The 23853-nt window shown below is 48.2% G+C and overlaps 1 protein-coding gene and 1 long non-coding RNA gene across 5 annotated transcripts; one reads left to right on the top strand and one right to left on the bottom strand.

Annotated features, from left to right (window-relative positions):
* TMEM247 (transmembrane protein 247) lies at positions 1–21006 on the bottom strand. 3 transcript variants are annotated; one of them, XM_070477698.1, is made up of 3 exons: positions 20677–21006; positions 3324–3677; positions 1–523 (listed from the first exon to the last, which is right to left on the bottom strand). In XM_070477698.1, the coding sequence occupies exons 1-3, from the start codon at positions 20857–20859 to the stop codon at positions 218–220; spliced, it is 843 nt and encodes a 280-aa protein (XP_070333799.1). In that variant the 5' UTR covers positions 20860–21006; the 3' UTR covers positions 1–217. The 3 variants fall into 3 exon arrangements, with proteins under 3 accessions (XP_070333799.1, XP_070333809.1, XP_070333803.1); XM_070477708.1 differs by lacking the exon at positions 20677–21006 and adding an exon at positions 5026–5133 and having other exon boundaries at positions 5–523; XM_070477702.1 differs by lacking the exon at positions 20677–21006 and adding an exon at positions 4566–5087 and having other exon boundaries at positions 162–523.
* Positions 4821–17604, top strand: LOC110126494 (uncharacterized). 2 transcript variants are annotated; one of them, XR_002310452.2, is made up of 4 exons: positions 4821–5584; positions 7616–7706; positions 8585–8790; positions 17446–17604. It is a non-coding gene; the product is annotated as an uncharacterized lncRNA (long non-coding RNA). The 2 variants fall into 2 exon arrangements; XR_002310453.2 differs by lacking the exon at positions 8585–8790.
* Positions 21007–23853: the final 2847 nt, after the last annotated feature.

Raw genomic sequence — 23853 nt, 5'->3', positions numbered from 1 at the left:
CTCAGCTCCCCACACCTCAGACAAGATCTGTCTAAATGAGCAGATTCAGTGGATCCCAAGTCAGCCCAGTCATGGTATAATTTCTGTGATTCTGGAAAGGCTTTCTAAACCCCTTCTCCCTACAGATGCCTCCTTAACCTACTACCTTCTGAAATCCTCCTCTTGGGAAACAAAGTGTCTTCACCCACAGTGAGAACTCGGGCTCAGTCAGGTTTCTTCACACTAAGGTGTAAATGTTTGACAGCAAACCTTTCCTGACAGCAAGTTCTGACTGGGGGAGGGGGGCGCAGGTGAGGGAAGGAGGTGCCCAGTGATGGAGAGAGCGCGAAGGCACTTGGAAGTATGACCATAAAGTTTTAATCAAACAGAGCAAAATGGCCGCAATGCAGAACAGGTAGTGCTTGGAGAAGAGAAAGAAGATCATCTCCTTGGTGACGTAGATTACGTGTATGAAGATGAAGCAGTGCAGGAACATGGCGAACTGGTTCCGGGGAAGCAGGAGGTCCTGGAGGCCTCCCGAGAACTGTGGGGAAAGAAGAGAGTGGCAGCGACCACGCGGGGCCCGGGCACCAGGCAGACCTGGGCTTCCTTCCTGCTCTTGTCCCTTCTGGAATGTGACCTCAGGCAGGCTGTCTTCCTCACCCACGGTGAGGGTAATTGTGCCCACCTCACAAGATGGTGAGGAGGAAGCGTGAGACAAGAATGAAAAATTCCAGGCAAGGCTACTGGCACAGAGGGGTCTCATCATTTTCACTTCTTGGGCCTGGCCTTCGCCCTCCTGAGCCTGGCCTTCGCCCTCCTTTCTCTGGACGCTCCATGCAGCCTATCGGTCCCACATGTGGGCAGTCTCTCTCCTACTCAGAGATCCCCAGGTCTGGACACTGGATCTTGGGTTAGTTCCCTAGACGGTCTCCCCTGACGCCCCACCATTTTTGCTGGATGGTGGCCCAATGAGAGGGCATTTCTTGGGCACAAATGCCTCTATCTGATTTTCTGGATGCTGGCATGTGTCACATCGGGACAGGCTGCGATCCTTCAACCCAAGTTGTGTCTCTGCTGTGGAAAGGTAGTAGACAGGTGATGGGGCCTACCTAAACCCTCAGGGTCTTGGGTGTGGGGGAGGGTCAGTTTCTGCCTGTGTGTTGCTCTTTTCCAGGATCTATATGATTAAGGTCAAACAGATCCCCAATTAAACTGTAGAAAGCATTAACATATAAGTGGAGTAAAAGCTGATGTAACTATTATGATCTGCAGTTAAGAAGGCATCACACCTATGGTTCATTCTTTAAAATATCTTTTCAACTCATGCCGTATTTTTGTAAGTAGGGTTGGTGATGCTCTGAATTCACTAGAAACATATTCAGAGGTATTTTTCAATACAATAACAACTGTCTACCTACTCACCCACCCACCCAGAAAAAGAGAGTTGGGAATTTAAAAATCAGCTCAACTCCTCACGGAAATGCACAGGAAGTAAAACGCTTTTGTAAAATATTGTTAAAGGTGGGGTTTTGGACACAATACTGTTGAAACAACTACATAAAATGTGAGGGCAACTAAATAAAACTGAGGAGGGCAGAAAATGACTCCAGTAAAGCTGCCTCTAAAATGAATGGCAAGGAAGGCAGAAGACCAGAGGAAGAAACCTGGTGTTCTGGGGTGGGAGTGGAGGGCTGGACAGATACTGTGTTTCTGTGCAGACCAGGCATGGCTCTGTGTCCACAGACTCTTTGCCACTGTTGGTGGTCTGCACTCTAATGACTGACATTTGTGATTTTGATAACAAACTGTGCATTTGTGAAATCTTTTAGACTTTTCAAAACACTTCAATGGTCTCTTTTTTTTAAGTTAAGACAGAGAGCAGATAGGACTATAAAGATTTCCATCTCCTCCAGCAAGGAGAAAGATTTTCAGACTAAAAAGCAAGTATTTCATGAGCAAGAAAAACAAAAGATAATTGTTAAGAAGCCAGCGTGTGTTCATTGAGAGCAAATCATGCAAAACCAACCTAATTTTCTTTAAAAAGAACATGGACCAGACAGTTGGGGAAATGCTATCATGTAATATCTTAATTCTGGGAAACTTAATTCTGATACTGTGTGTATCAGTACAGTTTTCTGGACAAGGTAGAGAAATGTGAGCTGGAGAAAATGTAACTCAAGGGTGCTGATTAATGGAACATTGCTAACCTGTAGGGAGATCTTTTAGTGGTATTTACTTTAGGTCATATCCTCCTCAACAATTATAGCAATGACTCGGATAAAGCCAGAAGGCATGTTTCTCAGAACTGAGGATGACTCAGAACTGGGAAGCATAGCTAATACATTACATCCCAATAAAATTAAAAAGTGATGAACGTAGGTTGTTGCATTTGGGTCAAGAAGTGAATTGCATGAGTATATAAAAATGGTAATAGCTAACATTTATTGAGTGCTTACCTCAATGTGCCAGGCTCATTTCAGAATGCTTCACATGTATTCTTTCATTTAATCCTCCCCACAACCCTATGAGGTAGGTATTGCCTTAGAGATGAGCAGACCAAGGTTCAAAGAGGATCAGTAATTTGCCCAGTGTCATGCAATTCATATGTTTCAGAGCCAGGATTTTAACCTAGAACTGTCTGATTTAAAGTTCGGACAGTGCTGCTTTAAACAGTAACATCTTTCATTATTTAGTGCTTTATGATGGTCCAGCCACAGTGTTAGGAACTTCCCATCCCATTTAATCACACACAGGCTTTCTTATCCCCTTTTAGGTTAGGGGAGAGTGGCCCATTTCTTGCCAAAAGATATCTCAGTTTTAGTTGACAGCAAGGCAGTGTGATCCAATAGAACAAATGCAGCCCTGATCAGGGGAAGTGTGTGTCTGCGTGTGGTGGGGCGGGGGATGGTTCTATCAAAATCCACCGGCCAGGCAGCAGTGGCGGGGGGTGGGTGGGAGGTGGGGTCAGGGCTGGGGGTGGGGGAGCGTTGGAGGGGACATGATGGGGGGGCATGAAGGGTGGGGGTGTCTGCAGTCTAGGCCCAGGCATCCTGTTTTAAGAGATGCCCAGAAGGGAGGAGAGGGGTGGGAATCCAGCCAGAGAAGAAATGTTGAGTTTTCCCTAAGGAGGAAAACCGTAGACAAGGTGGTTCTGGGGTCAACCTTCCTTGAAGAGTTGGATCCGAGTTCAATTAACACGGAAGCTCTTAAAGCCCTGAGCGGAGGTAGGGTGGGACGCAGCCGCCAGATGGATAAAGTAGGCTTCCTGTGCAGGTCAGCGACGGGCTCCCCTCACCCCTAGTGTCCCGCGGCCTCGGCGTCCGGCGGGACCCGTCACCTACCAGGCGGGGCGTCGCCTGCTGCTGCAGCTGCTCCATCACCTCCTCGTGTTGCCGCTGGCGCTCGTTCTCCTCGTGCAGGTACCTGAGCCGCGTGAGCTCGAACTCCATGCGCACCTTCTCCAGCTCCATCTCGGCGTTGCGCTCGCGCACTGCGGTCCCCGGCGCCGCCGTGGCTGGGACCGAGGGCAGCTCCGCGGGTTCGGGTCCGTCGCCCGCCTGTCCTTTAGTGGCAGCGGGGCCAGCCTTGGAGGACAGTGACTTAGGTGGCCCCGGGCAGCCTCCGTCCTCACAAGTTTCCATCTCCTCCAGGTAGTCGTAGGAGGACTCTGGCTTCGGGGTGTCGGCCTCCTGGGGCTGGGGAGACGGAAATGAGGGGATGGGAGGAGTCAGTCTGGGGCGGCCCCGCCTCCCACCCCACGTGCACCCGCAGCCCCAAGCACAGTGCCCCGGGGGCGCTTGAAAGTGTGTTGTGAGCTGTAAGCATCCAGACTGAATTCTTAGGAGAAACTTACAAGGAGTTATCAGGACCTTGGGAGTTAAGAAGATGGAGAGGGAAACTGACAGAGGAATGGCGCCCTAAATTTGCAAGTGGGTGTGGTGGAGTATTTGAGTAGAAGTCTGTCTTCCTGGTGATCTTCAAATCGCTGCTTGCAGGTGACTCACCCCACCCCCTCAACTAGTTTGGGATCAGTTAGATACCCAGTCGTCTAGAGGTTACAGTGGTAGGAAGAAACCTAGGATCTGCATTGAGTACCTCTGTATACGAGGACCTGGATCCCCATCTGTAGGAGGAAGACAGCCACCCCCGCCCCCCACCCATGGAGAGGTAGATGTGTGTGTGCGTGTGAAAGTCGAGTCTGACTCTTTGGGACCCCATGGAATTCTCCAGGCCAGAATACTGGAGTGGGTAGCCCTTCCCTTCTCCAGGGGATCTTCCCAACCCAGGGATCAAACCCAGGTCTCCCGCACTGGAGGCAGATTCTCTACCAGATGAGCCACCTGGGAAGTGGAGAGGTAGATGGGGGAGAGCAAAGGCAACCTCAGGTGGCTTCACAATCTTATGAAAGCTCCCTGGTCCCTGGACACAGCCAGGCACCAGTGTGGGGATGGGGTGCATGCCAGCTCCCTTAGCTGCTCTCTGGACTCTCCTAGCACTCAGCCCCTAGCTCGTGGTGTCCCCATTGTGCTCTTCCCCCCCTCACCGGGTTGGGCTGGGGAAGTGGGAAGAGGCATCCTCCTCACCAACGAAGCCCTGGGCTTTCCTTCAGACATGGGGTCATCAGGCGCCATCTTGGGGAAGGTTGGGCAACTTTCTCCTGCCCCTCGGCCTTCCATCATTTCCCTATCCTCCGTTGCCATCCAGAAAACCACAACACTGCCAGTTGGGGCCAAAGGACATTTTTTGGGGCATTAACATTTGGCCTCACAAGATTCCACAGCCTGGCCGCCATCACAATCGCCTGTCCTCATAGTAACACACATTCCACCAGTCGCTAGGGCCCCTTTGGCGGAAGGTGGGATACCTTTGAGGTGCCTTTTAGGAAGAAATACAGGGTGGGCCTTCGGCACCCCTAGGGACCACTTTGAAAACTAGAATTCCCCTGCTTGAAATCCAGAATTCCATCATTTGAAGTCTTTCCTCTTGAAGTTCCTCTTTTAAATGCAGGCTGCATTGAGATGAGCCACAATTAGCTCCACAAACCTTGTTATGGGCCGGAGTTTGTCCTCTCACCCCCCACATTCATATGTTGAAGTCCTGGCCCCCAGTACCTTGGAATGTGACTTCATGAAGAGATAAGGGTCTTTACAGAGGTGATTATGTTAAAATGAGGTCATTAGGGTCCTTATCCAGTGTGACTAAGGAAACGTAAACACAGATGTGCACCTGAGGAGATGATGTGAAGATGAGGGAGAAGATGGCCGTCTGAAGACCAAAGAGAGAGGTCTCATATCAGAGTTCTCCAGAGAATCAACAGGAGCCCCATCTTATACGTTCAAATAGAACTTATAAAGAAGGGGCTCAGGTGATTATGGAAGCTGAGAAGTGGCACGATCTGCTGTCAGAAAGTGGGAGACTCCTGAAGGCTGATGTATAACTTCTGGCCTGAGTCTGAAGGCCTAGTAACCAGGAGCGCTGCTGGTTTAAGTCCCGGTCCAAGACTGATATCTCAGGCAGAGAGAGTCAGTTCAGTTTTCCTCTGCCTTTTTCCTCCATTCAGGCCTTCAAAGGATGAGATGATGCCCATCCACACTGAAACAGGGTAATCTATCTATCCAGTCCACCAATTCAAATACTGATCTCTTCTAGAAGCATCCTCACAGACATACTCAGATATAATGTCTAACCAGATATTTGGGCATCCCGGGGCCTAGTCAAGGTGACACAGAAAATTAACCATCAAAAGCCTGGGACAGATCCTTCCCTCACAGCCTTTAGCTGAAACCAACCCTGCTGACACCTTGACCTTGGCCATCTAGCTTCCAGAACTGTGAGAAGATAAACCACTGTCATTTAAGCTACCCAGTCTATGGTGCTTTGCTATGGCAGTCCTAGCAAACGGATACAACCTCGATTATTCCTTGAACGCATTGAGTGGGAACAGTTAAGAGATTGGGTGCTGGGGAATAGTCTTTGTTGTCTTCAGTTTTGTGGAAATGACAAAAAACATTGCTGGTAGCTGGAGGCAGGGTTGCATATGGAGAGAGAAAGGGGTGCGTTTTGAATTCTCGGTTTGCTACTGTTTCTAGCTGGATGTCAAAGGGAAAGTTATTTCATATCTCTGATGTTCCGTGTATTCATTTGTGGAGGGGAATAAGCATTTTCCCACTCGCCTGCCCTGTAGCTTTCCCAATGACTCAGCGGGCAAAGAACCTGCCTACAATGCAGGAGATGCAGGAGATGTGGGTTCAATTCCTGGGTCAGGAAGATCCCCTGGAGGAGGACATGGCAACCCACTGCAGTATTCTTGCCTGAAAAATCCCATGGACAGAGGAGCCTGGTGGGCTACAGTCCATGGGGTTGCAAGAGTCAGACACGGACACCACCAAGCGACTAAGCACTGTGCTGCCCTGTAGCACTGATGTGAAACTAAGCTACTGCCTTTGCCCATTACCTGCCTGCACAGGGGCTGTGAAAATGATAACCACACCATCTCTATTACAAGAGGGCTTGTCACTGGAGGGAAGAAAGTGCTCAACAGCTACTTTCTTGAAACGTGTTTTTTCGTCATGCCAGGCAGCTTGCAGTATCTTAGTTCCCCAACCAGGGATTGAACCCAGGCCACAACAGTGAAAGCCCCAAATACTAACCTCTAGGCCACCAGGGAACTCCCTGTTGCAAATCTTTATCTGAACCATGGCTTTCTTCTCCCAGAATTATGATGGTGACCATGAGAACTATCTCACAGTTATTGTGTAAGATGTTGATCCTGCTTCAAGCACTAGGAGTAGGATTGCCAGATAAATCTATTTAAGGATGTCCAGTTAAATCTGAATTTTAGATGAATAATTTTTAGTATAAATAAATTCTGAAACTTGCATGGGACATATTTATATTATTCTTTGTTGTTTATCTGAAATTCAAATTTATTGTAACTGGGGATCCTGTGCTTTCATTTGCTAAATCTGATGGTCTTAACTAGGAGAGACCTGCCCAGAGAAACAATTATGTATGACTAATGAGCTGCTATTAAAAATCACCAAGTACTCAAGTGTATAATAAGTGGTAAATGTAGTTGTATCAGTTGTATATCAAACAACCATAAACAACAATAAACATTTATTTAACTCAGACATCTAAGAGTTGACTGATCTAGGCTAGGCTCCTCTGGGGGTTTGGTCAAGGCAGCTTCTTCCTCTTCTTGGGGCTAGTGGGCTGGCCTTGGCATGCTCTTTTCATGGCAATGGGAGAAGCACAAGAGGTCTTGGAATTGGCATACCATCACTTCCATCTTATGCTATTGGCTTTGGCTTTGACCAAACTCAAAGTTGAATGATGGGGAAATGTACTCCATCCTTTTAGTGGGAAGAACTGTGAAGACATAGTAAAAAAAAGTGTCGATATGAGGCAGGAAGAAGAGTTGGGGCCCATAAAGCAATGTCTTGTTGTAGTCAAGAAGGTTGGTGCTGCTCTGATTGGAGCAGCTGGGGAAGATTTGATGGAAGAGGTGATATGAAGGGCAGGTGGGATTTGGGCAAGAGGATCAGCATGAGCAAAGTCTTGGCTGATAATTATTATCTATTTGTCTTTCCATTTCTGCTCTCTGCCCTTCCCCATCCTGCCCTTTCCGTAGGAGGTTGTCCTCCATGAAACTGCATGAATTCATTAAGGAAAGCAGTATATTCCAAGCAAGCCAGATGCACTCTCATTTCCCCTGTCCCAAGGTAAGAACTGCATATACCTGTCCTTGGGGGACTCTATAGGAAGCTGGGGAGATAGCTCTCATGAGCCTTGGGTTGGTCTGGCACTTCTTCACCATGAAAAGAATCTCCCCTCCTCCACTGAGCCCAGAGAAAGGAGGCTATAGTAAAGCCTCTTGAGGGAATGAGGAGACAGGATCACATGGGCGCCCCTGGGGACTGTGCTGCCTTCAGCAGCCAGCACTGGTGCGCCTTCGTGTGCTTGGTCATTGTTACTTGGCTGGCTCTGATGTTTCTGCTTCTCTGTGTCTTCTCACTTTAATCAACACCCTTTCTCACTTTTTTCCCTATCTCATAGCTCTAATGTATGTAAGGTTTCTGCTTCCTCCCAATTGCAGCATATTGTAACCTGAGCTTCTAAAAACCCTTCACAGCCCTGACAGCATGACCTCTCTCTATGCCTTCAGTGTTGTGTTTGTCTTAACTGTCTTAGTCATCATGATTTCCTAGTTGACTTTCCCAAGAGCAGAAATCAGAATGACCTACTTTGTCTCTATGTGGGCAGAGCTTCCCATTCTAGTTGCTGGGCAGCCTGTAGATTGGAAAGGTGTCCAGCCCGGCTGGGTGGGCAGTGGAAAAGTGGAGGGATGGGGAGGCAGGGCCATACAGAACAGTGTGCAGCAGCCTTGGGTGGTTCCTAAGCAGTAGCTGAGGGTGGTGGGGGGGCGGTCAGCTTCCCTTAGAAGGGCCACTGGGTGCAGCAGGCACCATGCTGAAAGTGGGTGGACAGATTCGTATAGTAAAGTGTCAATTGTTTTGGCAAATAACCCGATGAGAGATGTGTATGTATATTAGCATGGCACTCACAAACTTCCATGCCCATTATCTCATTTGATTCTCAGAATGCCTGATGAGGCCATTTAAAGCAGGTGTAATTATTGCTTCCTGACAAGCAAGGAGCCTGAGTCACACAGAGAGATGAAGTGATCAGTGTCCGAGTGCAGAGGATGTTAGTGGTTGAGCTAAGGCTGGAAGGCGGGCTTCCCGTCTCCTTCCCTGATGTGTTTACACTAGACCACTGGATGGTCTTTAGGGCTCCAACTCTGAGGTAAGACAATTTTCTACGTCAAATGAAAGAAAGACAGGTGTACATGGATGTGTATTACACATTGCTTATAATAGCAAAAGGCCGGAAAAAAGCTAAATTTCCACTAGAAGCAATCTGGTTAGTGCTGTATCCATATCAAGAATACTATGCAGATGTTTAAAAGAATAAGATTAAAGAAAAATATAACAAATAAGGTAGATGCATTCGTGCAATTATGGAATGCTCTCCAAGATATATTACTCGGTGGAAAAGCAAAAGCAGTGCTTTCCTGTATATTAAAAATAGGAAAACATATTATACTGGTATATGCCTAGAATATGCCTGTAAAACCATAAAAGAAACTGGTTCCTGATGGCTGTGCCTGAGGTGGGAGGATGGGGGGATTGAGGGTTTGGGGTAGGACAGAGATATTCCTAACTGTATAGTGTTTTGTAAAAAGCAATGTGCATATATTATGTTTTCAGTTAAAATTTTTAAAAAGTGTGTGGAAGAGAGAGGTTTGTTCAGTATGGGTCAAAGGAAGTTTAGGCTGTGTAATCTAGTTGAAGACAGGTAGGCATCTTTAAGCCACGGGGTCATACCCACCTCACATGCCATCCCCCCACCTCTGTGCCCCCTGTCCCATCTGGGGTTGCCTTTACTTTCATTGGGGACAGATGTCCAACTGCCAACATGTCCTCCTCCCTTTCTGGCTGCCTCAGCTGCAGACTGCTGGGATTTTGAGACATTTCAGCTCAGGTGTGCTAGGCGTTTAGGTGATTTAGGTGTTTGAGTAAGCTACAGGAGTTGGTGATGGACAGGGAAGCCTGGCATGCTGCAGTCCATGGGGTCTCAAAGAGTCGGACACGACTGAGCTACTGAACTGACTGAGCAGTAACACCAACAATAGTCTACAATGATCGGGCACTAACCATCTACCAGGTACTGGGAACTTTTCATGGATCATTTTATGTAATTTTTCAGAGAAATCCTGTGAGTTAGGTACTATGATTATCTCTGTCTTCACAGAAGTAGTAACTGAGTTTCAGAAAGGCTAAGTCGCCTGCCCCTGCTGATGCAGGTAGGATCAGGTGAAGCCTGGACTTAAGCACCAGAGTCCCTGTATTAAATCCCTTCCTGCTGGAAATACTGAGAGCAGTTTCTGTTTTCCTGATGGAACCCTGGCTGATATACAGTGAGTATGCAAGAGGAAAAGGAGACCTAAATGCTCAGAGGATTTGCTGGGTGCATCTGATGTAAGGACACACGCCCCCAGGGTGTATGCCATGATGTATATGAAGGCATGTGTATGGCTTGCTCTCTGTATGACCCCTTCTCCACCAGTCCCCGCTTCACCTGTTTCCTCCTTACCTGACTATCCAAACCTCCTAATCATGGAACTTAACCAGTAACTGCCTACCTGTTTGCCCCTTGCCCCAACTAGTGATTGTTCTAATCCTTAGTTCAGAACAGATCTACCTGCTAGTTTATTAAAGGGAAATGTCCACCCTCATGATGCTTGCTAACCAAAGGGGCTGTGAGGACTCTACCCCAGCAGCTGACTTCCCTGGTAACTGAGGAACCAACCTGACATCAATTCCCCCTATAAACAGTAGCCTCCCTGACTTCAGGGGTGTAAGATCCCCTATCCAACAAACCATTGATATTAACAGCTCTGTCGCTGTTTCCAGGCTCTTTCTTTGGCCTGCAGATTGGGCCATAACAAGACTTTCAGGCCTGAGGAGTGCAGCCCCACAGCATGTATATGAGCATTTTATCAGTCAGGGCCTGATCAGAAGACAGAAGCCACACAGAAATTCTAACAGGGAAGGCAGAATGTAAAGAAGTATTAACTAGTGACAGGGAATTGGCTACTTAGGAATAAAGACAACTGTAAGTAATACAGGAATGAATTTGGGAGTGGTGCCTCTTAGAGGCTGAGATTCAGATCTCACTGGAGAGGGTGTGGCTGGAGTCATCAAGCCTTGTTCACTGAGGTCAAGTTCAAGCTGCAAACTGACCATGGGGTGCCAACAGATCTCATCTGGAAGGTGCCTAGAAGCTGGTGTTAAACTTTCCAGGAAGTCATTGGAGAACCTTAGTTAGGAAACCTGTTGGGACAAGCTTCTCCAAAGGTGCCCCTGAGACTCTCTGGAGATGAGTACCATGCCCAGCATTGAGACAGGAAGAAGAAGGCAGAGTCCCAGAGCCAGGAGAGGAGCCCTTTCTTCCTCTGATGTCTCTTCAGTTCAGTCCAGTCGCTCAGTTGTGTCCAATTCTTTGCGACCCCATGGACTGCAGCACAACTCCCTGTCCATCACCCAAGCTCATGTCCATTGAGTCAGTGATGCCATCCAACAATCTCATCCTCTGTCCTTCCCTTCTCCTCCTGCCTTCAATCTTTCCCAGCATCAGGATCTTTTCAAATGAGTCAGCTCTTCGCATCAGGTGGCCAAAGTATTGGAGTTTCAGCTTCAGCATCAGTCCTTCCAATGAACACTCAGGACTGATCTTTAGGATGGACCGGTTGGATTTCCTTGCAGTCCAAGGGACTCTCAAGAGTCTTCTCCAACACCACAGTTCAAAAGCATCAATTCTTCGGCACTCAGTTTTCTTTATAGTCCAACTCTCACATCCATACATGACTACTGGAAAAACCATAGCCTTGACTAGATGGACATTTGTTGGCAAAGTAATGTCTCTGCTTTTTAATATGCTATCTAGGTTGGTCATAACTTTCCTTTCAAGGAGTAAGCATCTTTTAATTTCATGGCTGCAGTCACCATCTGCAGTGATTTTGGAGCCCATAAAAATAAAGTCTGCCACTGTTTCTCCATCTGTTTGCCTTGAAGTGATGGGGCCGGATGCCATGATCTTAGTTTTCTGAATGTTGAACTTTAAGCCAACTTTTTCACTCTCCTCTTTCATTTTCATCAGGAGGCTCTTTAGTTCTTCACTTTCTGCCATAAGGATTGTGTCATCTGCATATTTGAGGTTATTGACATTTTTCCCAGCAATCTTGATTCCAGCTTGTGCTTCATCCAGCCCAGTGTTTCTCATGATGTACTCTGCATATAAGTTAAATAAGCAGGGTGATAATATACAGCCTTGACGTACTCCTTTTCCTATTTGGAACCAGTCTGTTGTTCCATGTCCAGTTCTAACTGTTGCTTCCTGACCTGTATACAGATTTCTCAAGAGGCAGGTCAGGTGGTCTGGTATTCTCATCTCTTTAAGAATTTTCCACGGTTTATTGTGATCCACATAGTCAAAGGCTTTGGCATAGTCAATAAAGCAGAAATAGATGTTTTTCTGGAACTCTCTTGCTTTTTCGATGATCTAGCAGATGTTGGCCATTTGATCTCTGGTTCCTGTGCCTTTTCTAAAATCAGCTTGAACATCTGGAAATTCACAGTTCACATATTGTTGAAGCCTGGCTTGGAGAATTTTGAGGATTACTTTATTAGTGTGTGAAATGAGTGCAATTGTGCAGTAGTTTGAACATTTGTTGGCAGTGCCTTTCTTAGGGACTGGAATGAAAACTGACCTTTTCCAGTCCTGTGGCCACTGCTGAGTTTTCCAAATTCGCTGGCATATTGAGTGCAGCACTTTCACAGCATCATCTTTCAGGATTTGAAATAGCTCAACTGGAATTTCATCTCCTCCATTAGCTTTGTACATAGTGATGCTAAGGCCCACTTGCCTTCACATTCCAGGATGTCTGGTCTAGGTGAGTGATCACGCCATGGTGATTATCTGGGTCATGAAGGTCTTTTTTGTACAGTTCTCCTGTGTATTCTTGCCACTTCTTCTTAATATCTTCTGCTTCTGTTAGGTCCTTTATTTATATCAGTTCTGTCCTTTATTGCCCATCTTCACATGAAAAGTTCCCTTGGTATCTCTAATTTTCTTGACCTCTAGTCTTTCCCATTCTATTGTTTTCCTGTATTTCTTTGCACTGATCGCTGAGGAAGGCTTTCTTATCTCTCCTTGTTATTCTTTGGAACTCTGCATTCAAATGGGTGTATCTTTCCTTTTCACTTCTCTTCTTTTCACAGCTGTTGGTAAGGCCTCCTCAGATAGCCATTTTGCTTTTTTGCATTTCTTTTTCTTGGGGATGGTCTTGATCCCTGTCTCCTATACAATGTCACGAATCTCTGTCCATAGTTCATCAGGCACTTTGTCTATCAGATCTAGGCCCTTAAATCTATTTCTCACTTCCACTGTATAATTGTAAGGGACTTGATTTATGTCATACCTGAATGGTCTAGTGGTTTTTCCTACTTTCTTCAATTTCAGTCTGAATTTGGCAATAAGGAGTTTATGATCTGAGCCACAGTCAGCTCCCGGTCTTGTTTTTGCTGACTGTATAGAGCTTCTCCATCTTTGGCTGCAAAGAATATAATCAGTCTGATTTAGGTGTTGACCATCTGGTGATGTCCATGTGTATAGTCTTCTCTTGTGTTGTTGGAAGAGGGTGTTTGCTATGACCAGTTGTGTTCTCTTGGGAAAACTCGATTAGCCTTTGCCCTGTTTCATTCTTTACTCCAAGGCCAAATTTGCCTGTTACTTCAGGTGTTTCTTGACTTCCTACTTTTGCATTCCAGTCCCCTATAAGGAAAAGGACATCTTTTTTGGGTGTTAGTTCTAAAAGGTCTTGTAGGTCTTCATAGAACTGTTCAATTTCAGATTCTTCAGCATTACTGGTTGCAGCATAGGCTTGGATTACTGTGATATTGAATGGTTTGCCTTGGAAACAAACAGAGGTCATTCTGTCGTTTTTGAGATTTCATCCAAGTACTGCATTTTGGACTCTTCTGTTGACTGTGATGGCTACTCCATTTCTTCTAAGGGATTCTTGCACACAGTAGTAAATATAATGGTCATCTGAGTTAAATTCACCCATTCCAGTCCATTTTAGTTCGCTGATTCCTAAAATGTTGATGTTCACTCTTGCTATCTCCTATTTGACCACTTCCAGTTTGCCTTGATTCATGGACCTAACATTCCAGCTCCAAAAGAAAATTGGATTAAAGATTTACTGAGCATGGCCCCACCCATCAGAGCAAGACCCAGTTTCCCGGACCTCAGTCAGTCTTTTCCATCAGGAAGCTTCCATAAGCCTCTTATCCTTCTCCATCAGAGGGCAGACAAAATGAAAACCACAATCACAGAAAAGTAATCAATCTGATCACATGGACTACAGCCTTGTCTAACTCAATGAAACTATGAGCCATGCTGTGTAGGCCGCCCAAGACGGACGGGTCATGGTGGAGAGTTCTGACAAAATGTGGTTCACTGGAGAAGTGAATGGCAAACCACTTCAGTCTTCTTGCCTTGAGAACCCCGTGAGCAGTATGATGTCTCTTCAGTGCCCTCTACTGACAAAGCTTAACATCAGGGGCTGGCAAGAGATGCTTACAGGGCTTTACTTCAGTATCAGGAGCTGGGCAATTAAGGGTGGATTTACAGTTGAGAGGCAATCAATTTTGATGATTGACATAGCATGGAGGTACTAGGAATTCAGTTCCCTGTCAACACAGCTGCCTCAGTACTCCAGGGGAAGGTGCTGCCTTTTGAGAAGTTCACCCAAAATGATACTTCACAAGCCCCTTCCAGGTTCATAACCCTTTGCTGGATACCGAGGCTCATCATATGTACTTCTCACCTTTGTGGAGCATGTGATCTAACTGGAGAGGGACAATGCTTTTTGACATTCCCTAGGCACACTCAAGTTCACATGCGTTCCTGACTTTTTGCTGGCAGTTTTCTCAGATTACAAAACCCTCTCTCCTTTATCTCTACACATGAAAGTCCCTCCAGACTTCAAGGCCTTATCCCAGCTACTGCCACCTGTGAAACTGTGTCATTTGTGTGTCTCTAGCTGCCTTGTGTTAAGTGACCTGCCGCTTGTCTCATTCTCCCTCTAGAGCAGCAGTTGGATGAGGGCAGGACATGCTGTCTCACTCACAGCAGGGGCAGTCAAGGGTCAGTGCAGCCAATGGCCCTGGGCAGGCGGTGGTTCCCTTCCGGCTAGTGAGTGGGAGGTAGGTAGGCCAGAGGGCAGGTCAGAGTGGCAGGCCAGAGGGTCAAGGAGCTGCATTTCTCCTTTTTGTCCTTACACCCTCCAAGGAGAACCAGAGGCCTAACTTCTGATCACTTTACTTGTTTGATCTCTCTACTGTGATATAAGTAAATTAGCAGCAGATGAATCCTCACAGAAGTGGATATAAATTAAACGCCTGGGAAGTACAGTGATGGGTGTGGGAACCTTGCTACCTAAAAGAATTATATGTATCATTTCACAAAGCTGCTTCCCCCCAATCTATAATTTCTATAAATCCAATGGCCATTTATATACTGGACTTACTGAAGCAAAGCCCACCAGTGGAAGCCTGAATACAGGTCCCTTATCCTCTAACCAGGTGGAAGCTCCTGATGGGAGGCCTACTCCAATGAAGAGTTGGCATAAGGGTGAAATTCTAGACTTGCATCGTTCAGAGCTGGAAACGGGACGTGGAGACCCTCCAGCTTGGGCCTCAGGGGCTTTCAGCACCAATTTCTGAATAACTCCTCTGGGGTGGCAGGAAGGGCCCAGTGGAGCACCGTGGAAAATGTTCTGACCCAGGGATTGAGGTCCTGGGGTCCTGGGTCCAGCTCTGCCATTGGCTAAGCCAAGACCCTGGCGAGTTATGGAACCCTCCAGGAATGCAGTTTCTGCACATAAGCACTGGGGCCATGAAACCTGCCCTGCTTCATGCAGGCCTGTTACCCTTGTTCCCACATTATCACAGGTGAGCTGGGAGCTAGATGGTACAGCTGCTATTACACTTGCCCTGAGCTGGTATTCTAGAATGTCCTGAATGATATGGAATATCTCCCCCATGCTAACGCTGAAGTAGCCCCCCAAAAGCCTTGAGTGTTTCATCAGGCACTCCTTTATCATTTCATGTAACTTAACATAAACTTATCCTGTAAAGAACGTTCCATCCTTCCCTCACAGCTACAAGAGGAAGGCGACCTTAATTCAGTGAAGCACTGTTGGCCGACACTGCCCCCTTGTGGTCCAGCTTATCCTTACGGGGCAGCTTTCAGCCTAGGAGTTTTTCCCGAGGTTCTTGCCCCTTCTGTCATTTGCAGAATTCTCAGGTCACCCCGGAAAAGCTAAATCCACAAGCCCCCTGGGAGGGATTCTGGCTTGAAAGAACTCCTGATGGCAACCTAGATCTCCAGAACTGGCTGTGGAGTCTGTGTTCCAGAGGGGAGAGTAAGGTGGGGTGGAATATGTCATACACAGGAATACTCATCAATTGATTATAAACAGAACCGTGGGAATGAGACCCCCAAAGGAAGGAGCCATTGGTGGAGGGTGGGTCTTTGTCCATGGGGACCTCTAGCAGGAAGGAGTCAAGAGCCATCCAGTAGGAGGAGGCATAGGAGAACTATTATAGCAGCATCTGACTTTGTCCTGGGCCCTGGGGTACAACCCCTAATCCTTTCGGGGGTGAAAGTCTACAGGGCTGCAGGGCCCAAAGTGGAGTGACAGGCAGAAAATTAAGATACAAGAAGGGGTGAGTCAGCTCAGGTTGGATGCATGAGACAAGTGCTCGGACCTGGTGCACTGGGAAGACCCAGAGGGATCGGGTGGAGAGGGAGGTGGGAGGGGGGATCGGGATGGGGAATACATGCATATCCATGGCTGATTCATGTCAATGTATGACAAAAACCACTACAATATTGTAAAGTAATTAGCCTCCAACTAATAAAAAAAAAAGAAGAAGGGGTGAGTGTGGCGGGGAATCAAATTCTGGGCTTGGGAAATAAGGTGACGGGGCAGGACCAAAGCACTAAGGTCTTGGACCTGGGGTAGCAGGTGGCTGGGTTTCCAGAACTGGGGGCTAGGTTAGAGCAGGCCTGGCCCTGAGTGTGACCTGTGCCTATAAATGCTAGGTCATCTCATAGGGACTAGAGGCCTCTGGATGGACAGAAGTCGCCAGAGGGGAGTCAAACCTGTGGGAAAGGATTAACAGCCTCTCGCTGTGAGTGAGGAGATATCATTTCAGGCCAGTGTTTAGATTTTTACAGGGTTCCAGGTAAGCCGTGGGCTTGGCAAATTCTGGAGGAGCTTAGATGTGTTTCTTCTCTGCTGGCCCGAGCAGGTCCCTGGCGGCTCAGGTCGGCTCCCTCCTGCCCCCCACCCCCAGCTCGTGTACCTGCTCTGAGCCTCAGAGTAACTGCCCAGTCCAGAAAACAAGGGTGCCACCTGCCACTCGAGAGGGGTCACATCTACTGACTCACACCTTGTGCTGGTGGCTGACGGAGGCTCAGGAGCATATTTGCACTTGAAGTAGTGTCAAGGCCTCCACATGCTGACGATGGAATTTTAGGTGCAGAAGCAGAATAATGGGAGAGATGGCTGGGAGTTTGGGGAAGGCCTTTGAAAATTCTGTGCTGTGCCACAAGATGACAAAAACCCCTTCAGCTTAAAACCCCAGCATTCACAGTGGGAGCCTCCCTAAAAACCCACACGTGGGCCATGGCTGTGGTGTCTCTGCTGGTGAGCAGCCACTTGCATTGCTGGCAGGATCAAAAACAGTTCACTCCGACAGGGACTGCTTAGCACCTGTGTCTCACCTGTGGTTTACAGGAGTTTTTGATGTAATGTTTGCTTTCAAGTGTCATCTTTGAGCAGCATTTCCTGGAAAGCCAAGACTAAGGGATGCATGTGAAGATCAAGTCCCATCTAGTCCTGGGAAGCACTGCAAACCTTCTCCCCCTCCCCTTCTAGAAACTCCCAGTTTACATCAGCATAATAAAGGTCTAGCCTTGAAGGAACCTGTTTAACCTGCAAATTTATTTGATCTAGACTCACTTTGCCTTGTGTGCCCCGTGTTTCCTGCTCTTAGAACTAACTGCCTACAAAACTCAAGGGACCCCACCTTAGGGATGCTGGGTCATTATTAGAGGGTGGGCTGAAATGAGCTTTGACCTGCAGAAGTTGCCTGAAAATCTCTGACTCTGGTGTGCCTGAGTTCCCAGCAGCTTCCAGGGGTTTCCAAGAAGCATCAAACTACTTCCATTATCTATCGTGGCTACTGCCTTGGCTCATCCCACAGGGGGATTGGAAGTAGGTTTGCCAGATTTAGCCACTAAAAATACAGGAGGACCAGCTAGGACTGATGGCAAAGCTCTAATACTTTGGCCATCTGATGTGAAGAGCCAACTCACTGGAAAATACCCTGATGCTGGGAAAGACTGAGGGCAGGAGGAGAAAGCGGTGGCAGAGGATGAGATGGTTAAATAAAATCATTGACTCAGTGGACGAGTTTGAGCAAACTCCAGGAGATAGTGGAGGACAGAGGAGCTGGGTGTGCTGCTGCAGTGCATGGGGTCACAAAGAGCTGGACGCAACTTAGCGACTGAACAACAAAGCTAAACAAGTAATCGTGTTTTAGCATATCTCATGAGGTGTGCCAACCCTATTTGGAAGATGCCTGAGATGTGTGGGTGCCTCTGGGAACAAGTGGACACAGAGCTCTACAGAAGACCCAAACTGGGTCCCCCGTATCATGCCCCGAGGCCTCCACAGCCAGTCAGACAGGCCTTGGGCTAGGGCTCCACAGGCATTGCCTCATTTAACGCCCCCCAGCAAGGACTGTTATCATCACTCCTGTTTATGCGTGAAGAAACCGCAGCTCAGAGAAGTTAAGTGGTTTGCCCACGTCACACAGCTGTGATGCAGCCAAGTTGAGATCAAAACCCACTTTCCTTTGACTCCAAAGTCTGGCGTTTTACTTCCTCTCGGCCACAGCATTTACTGTCTCTCCCACACCTGCGGGCTGAACCACTGGTTCTGCAGCACCCCCCTCCCCCAAATCATCTTCAAAAAGATCCCATAACCTTTCACCTCTCCACCTTCTCTAGAGTCTCCAAGGTTCCCACCCAAGTTCAACACCTGCCAAGGTTCCCAGTGACCAGTTGCTAACAATGTTCTCATCTGCTAACAATGTTGCTGGCCACTGTGGACCGGGGAGGAAGCAGGGGAGTGGCCGGTGACTCTGAGACTAACTTGAGCTTTCCCTGGCCTCCCTTTCTGGCTGCTCACCACCAGTCAAATGTCACCTTCTCTGTTCCCCTTGGACACTTTCCCTTTCTGCCCCAGGCAGACTTCCTCCTTCCCAGGCCTGATGGCACGTGGGACACCCCCTCGTGGCACTGATCACATTGCAATGTTACCCTTGCCTCACAGGTTTCTGGACCTCTAAGACTTTAGGTGTTTTTTTTTTTTAAGTTAATCTTCTAGAGAAATTTTTGGTTTGTCCAAAGAGACTCCAGACTTTTTATTTTTTAAATTGCATTTTAAGGAGAAGTTTTAGATTCCTACGAAAAGACTCCAGGCTTTCTTTTAAAACAGGGACTGTGTGATTCATCTGCCCCCTGCACATAGTATGGCCTCTGGCTCATAGCCGGGGTTCAAATGCATGCTTGTTTGGTGATCAGTGAGGCAAGACACACTGGGAATAATTTAAAACAACAACAACAACAAAGGGATGTATCTTTACACGCATCCTTGCTGTTGAAAATGAAGTCCGTGACAGTGTTCTGGGAATTCAACAGGAGTTCTTTTTCATGGGCCCTCCTTGGTTAGTTTCCAAGCTTGCCCTGGAAGCCTCCGCCGGAGCATCTTCTGTCCAAATAGCCTCTCGCTGGCAGCAGTTCTACCTTCGTCCAGAAGATGGCGGGCGAGGCCAGCAAGCGAGCTTCGCAAGGCAGCCAGGCGCCGGGCCTGCGCAGGTGACCCTTTTTTTTTTAACAGAAGATGCTGGCACCTGAAGCCTATTTGCCAACCCTACAAATGCGCATGGGTGACAAGCACTTTGGGATAGGTTCTCGGGCTGATCCCCGTGAAAAGGAACCTTTTTGAAAGGGTATTTCAGGGGGAACATGGCAGCAGTGGTTAAAGGGCAGGTCCTCCAAAACTCCCCTTTGAATGGGGAAAAAACACTGTGGAAAATGAACTTCCCATAAAGCAGGCACAGCCCTCAAACTCCCCGTGACTCAGGACGACATGCTTTTTTGCCTCTTGAAGTTCATTTGCTTTGGAAATGGTTCCCGGCTCCCTGGCCACCTCCCCAGCTGACTGGAAGCTTCTCTTGGGTCATAATTCCTCCTTCTCACAGGTCTGCACACTCCAAACAGGTAAGGGAAGAGCTTCTGACTTAAGCTCACTTGGGAAGTGGTGACAACTGAACGAAATGGCAAAACGGGGAATTTCCAGCACAGTGGGACTTTGCCAAAGAGCTCTTTTGCAGGGCTGATGAGGCCTACCCACATCTCCTCCTAGAGTCCGCAGTACTGGCTGAGGAAAGGCCAGCCACCCCCTGCGCCTGCCGGAGGGGCACAGGTGTGACCGTGGGAACCGTCTCCATCTTGCGCTAGGCCAGATATTAAGGCTGCAGCCACCCCCCGCCCCCATTTTCCTTCTGACCTAAATCTTCCCTGAGGCTGAGCTGGGCTCCCAGCCAGGGTGTCAGCTGTGGACAAAAGCGCCCTGTTTGGAAGGCTTGGCTACTGTGTTTTCCTATACAGCCCAACAAACTGTGTCCAACTCCCCCAAGTCAGTGTGATAACGCAGAAAGATGCAAAAATGGCAGTGGCCTCCGGGCTGCCTTCCAGGAAACCAGAAACACTGCCCCCTCGTGTTTTTACCACAAGGCAACGGGCTTGTTTATAGGAAGCGGCCCCCGGCGCGGTCTCGCCCCTGGCTGGTCACGTGGCGGGTGCTGTGCTGGGTGCTCCGCAAACTGAGCTTGCCCTATTTTTTTCTGGCTGACTGGGGGAGCCGACCATTACTCACTGCTTCTCCCCCACCCTCCACATCCATGGTCCGTCCTCCCCTCCCCCTACCTCTTCCTCCTCCTTCCAGCTCTTCTGCCTCCGGCTTTGCAGGGGTCCCAGCAGAGGGCTGGACTGGGCTGGGGACCCAGGCGAGTTGTGCCGCAGCTGCCCGCTGTTGTGTGGACTTGGGGAGATGGCTCTTTCCGCCCTTTGCGTGCGGGCTCTGCTCCTGCTAAACGGCAGTAATGACATATGCCCTAACTTGTCAGTCGTTTGCAGGCTGTGTTAGTATGGCTGGTCCACAGGACAAATGGGGTGTGCAGTCAGGATGGGCACGGCTCTCTGCGGACCTGGACGGCAGAAGGAGGAGGGAAGGTGGAAAGGATGAGAGGGACTCAGTTCACATTATGGGGGAGGGAGTGCCAGGTTGGGGAAGTGGTGGGAACAATGGCACAATGACAGGAATCCATGGAACATTTCCTAGGAACAGTGGGGACGTCATTCTGGCTTAATCAAAACCTCTGCATATGTGTGTGTGTGTATACACACCCGTGCAAGTATGCCCATAATGGGGACACGATTCTGGAAGTTTGGTTGGCAGCCCAGTCACGGGGGGCCTTGAAGTCGCAGCTCATTACCTTGGGCAGCATTGCAAGTTGATGAGCAAGGATCACATGCAAAAGGAGTGTGAGGAAGAGAATGTGGCCATTTGTGTGAGAGAGGATTAGGAGAGATCAACTGGAGGGACCCCTTTTGGAGGCCCCTGTAGGTTCCAGGCCGGAGAGGATGGTGCGAGAGACCAGGATGGCACCCCAGGGGACATACATGAAAGCCATCGTGTAGGAAGGGTCAACAGGACTTGACTGAGGTTAGGCCTCTGAGATGGGAGGCTGGTGGGACTGTGGAAGAAGCCAGCAAGGCTAGAGAAGAAAGCCTGGTGAGGGGAGAACAGTTCAGCTTCAAAGGCATTCCACCCAAAGTGACTGATTTCGTTTGGCCGAATACAAGCCGTGACTGGTGAGGAGGAGAGTGAAGGCCCTCAACTGATGGGACTCCTCTAGCAGGCTCTCCTCTTCTGGTCTCCTGGGCCTTTCAGAAAGTGCCTTCCAACCCTGCGCCTACATCCTGACTCGGCCTCTAGCTACCAGTCAGTTGAAGAAATGGAAGGCAGATCTTGGCCTAAGTGGAAAGATCCAGGCTGTGCCTGGGCTTTGCTTCACCGGGGACTGTTGTTCCTCTTCCCGCTGAACCAGATTCAGCTGTTTTTGCTGGATAGGTTGACAGCTGAACCTCATCTGGCAGGCTCTGTTTTGGGAATAGAGACCAGGAGGTCTGCCTAAGAAGCGGGGAGAGAAACAAAGGTGGTAGACCCTTTTCTGGAAGGGCAAAAGGTAGCCGGAGACGTTTTATCAGAGTCATTCAGACAGCTGCTTGTATGATTGATGGAGATGTTTATTTGCCACAGTTTTCTTGGAATCGCTAATCTCTAGTAAATGCTCAGCGCCCTGCAGGAGAACACTGCTAGCATTGTGAGGTGTGCATTTTCATTCTAACGGAGTTGCAGATGCAGGCAAGACATTGATTAAATATAGAACTGGCAGGAGCAGATAGGTGTAAGTGCCCACAAAAAGGAGCTGGGTGGGGGAGGGAGCACCCGGCTCTGTGGCTCACCAGTCCCTTCCTCCCTCTAGACCTCAGTTTTCTCACCTGTCAAGTGAGGGTATTGGGCTGGAGGACCTCCAAGTTCCTGCTGTACCCGGAGATTCTACAGTTTATTTTGTGTCATGGTCCTAGCCTGGACCTGGGTTCTGCGGGCAGTGGTGAAGAAAAACACACAGACTTTGGCATCTGGGAAAGGCCACCCCAGAATTGGCCCTCGTGAGCCTCTCGAAAGCTTTTGAATCCGTCTTGGTCAGCTGAACAGAATTCTGGTTTTGTGTGGGCCAGTGTCAGTTTTCACATTGTCTGCAGTTTGGCTCCTATCACAAACTGGTTGTAAGGAGTAACTTCTATGAGAGATGAGCAAAGATTAATTTTCAGAAAATTTTAAAAGCAATTAAACTCTTTTCTTCCAAGGGAATTTTATGTGGACTTGAGATAGGGCAGATAAAACTCTGGCTCTTCTGGGAGGGGGGACTGAGAGACCCCAGGCTCCTCTGTGAACCTGCAAACTCTGGAGCACACTTTGAAAGTGACCAGCCTGAGGGTCAGACAGTCTAGTGACAGCTCTGTGGACAAGTGAGGCCCCTGATTCCATGTCCATGTCATACCTTTGATTTTAGCAAAGGTAACTTAAGGACCAGCACATGAATGCCTCCTCTGTATCTGCTGTGAGGTTTCTGGTGAAGACACTGTACATTGGTTCATGCAGTGTCCTCCGTGGAATACTCCCATGTGAGAAATTTCCCTCAGCAGTTTGTATGAGGAAAAACTTTCTTTCCCTAGGAACTAAAATGCCCTTTGGGTCTTTGTTTGAAAACAAACAACCGACCAATGAGCAAACACTGTCTCTCCTGAGAGGAACTTTTCCATAAGAAGATGTGTGATTTCCTTTGTGCTGTGTGGGAGATGCCGTGGGCTGCCTCTTGGTGTCCATCTGAAGCTCATGTGTATCTTCCTGTGCCTGAGAGACTGTGAAGTTAAAAACACCATTTCCCAGGTTCCCCTGTTCCTAGGATTCTAGATTTACATTCATTTCCACCACTAGATGGTCTAATGTAGTATGTGGAGGCAGAAGTGAAGGGAGGTCATTTTCATGCTGCACTGGCCCTTGCTGGTGACCAGGGTGATCCCGACTGTGAGTGTTCCTGCAGTCATGACTTCATGACCGGTCACTAGCTCCATGGGTGTTGGTGGGCTGGTAGTGCCTCCCAGATTTTGAAACTGGAGTCATGGCAGTGTGCTCTTGATTTCAATGATTCTATGTGTTGAGATTTGATTCTCTGCCATCCTGATTATGGCGAGGTGGCAACTCCCCTGATGGGCCGGTTCTGATTGCTATTTCTGATGGCCTGGCTTAGAGCTCTTCTCACACTCTTTCCATGATCCATTCTGTAAGCACTGAATCCCCTATGTTACAACACGTTTCCTTAACAAGCAAGAGTGATTTCTGTTTTCTGGACTTGAACCCTGGCTAATGTTCCATGGTTGTCAGGATGCTTAGATTCTAGTTTGTTGCTTCCTGTTTAAGACTGAAGGGTCTTTGAACCTCAGTTTTCATATCTGAAGCTCCATGGTAGTAATAAT

Source organism: Odocoileus virginianus, chromosome 2 (assembly GCF_023699985.2).
Source record: "Odocoileus virginianus isolate 20LAN1187 ecotype Illinois chromosome 2, Ovbor_1.2, whole genome shotgun sequence".
NCBI lineage: Eukaryota > Metazoa > Chordata > Mammalia > Artiodactyla > Cervidae > Odocoileus > Odocoileus virginianus.
The sequence above is the reverse complement of the archived record's forward strand: the minus strand, read 5'-3'. Positions and strand labels throughout refer to the sequence as shown.

Coding starts and splice junctions, on each gene's coding strand:
- TMEM247 (XM_070477698.1), bottom strand. CDS start 20,859: ATGTCATTACTGCCGTTTAGCAGGAGCAGAGCCCGCACGCAAAGGGCG. Junction 3,678..20,676: donor GCTGGAAGGAGGAGGAAGAG/GTAGGGGGAGGG, acceptor CCGTCTCCCCAG/CCCCAGGAGGCCGACACCCC. Junction 524..3,323: donor AGCAGGCGACGCCCCGCCTG/GTAGGTGACGGG, acceptor CTTTCCCCACAG/TTCTCGGGAGGCCTCCAGGA.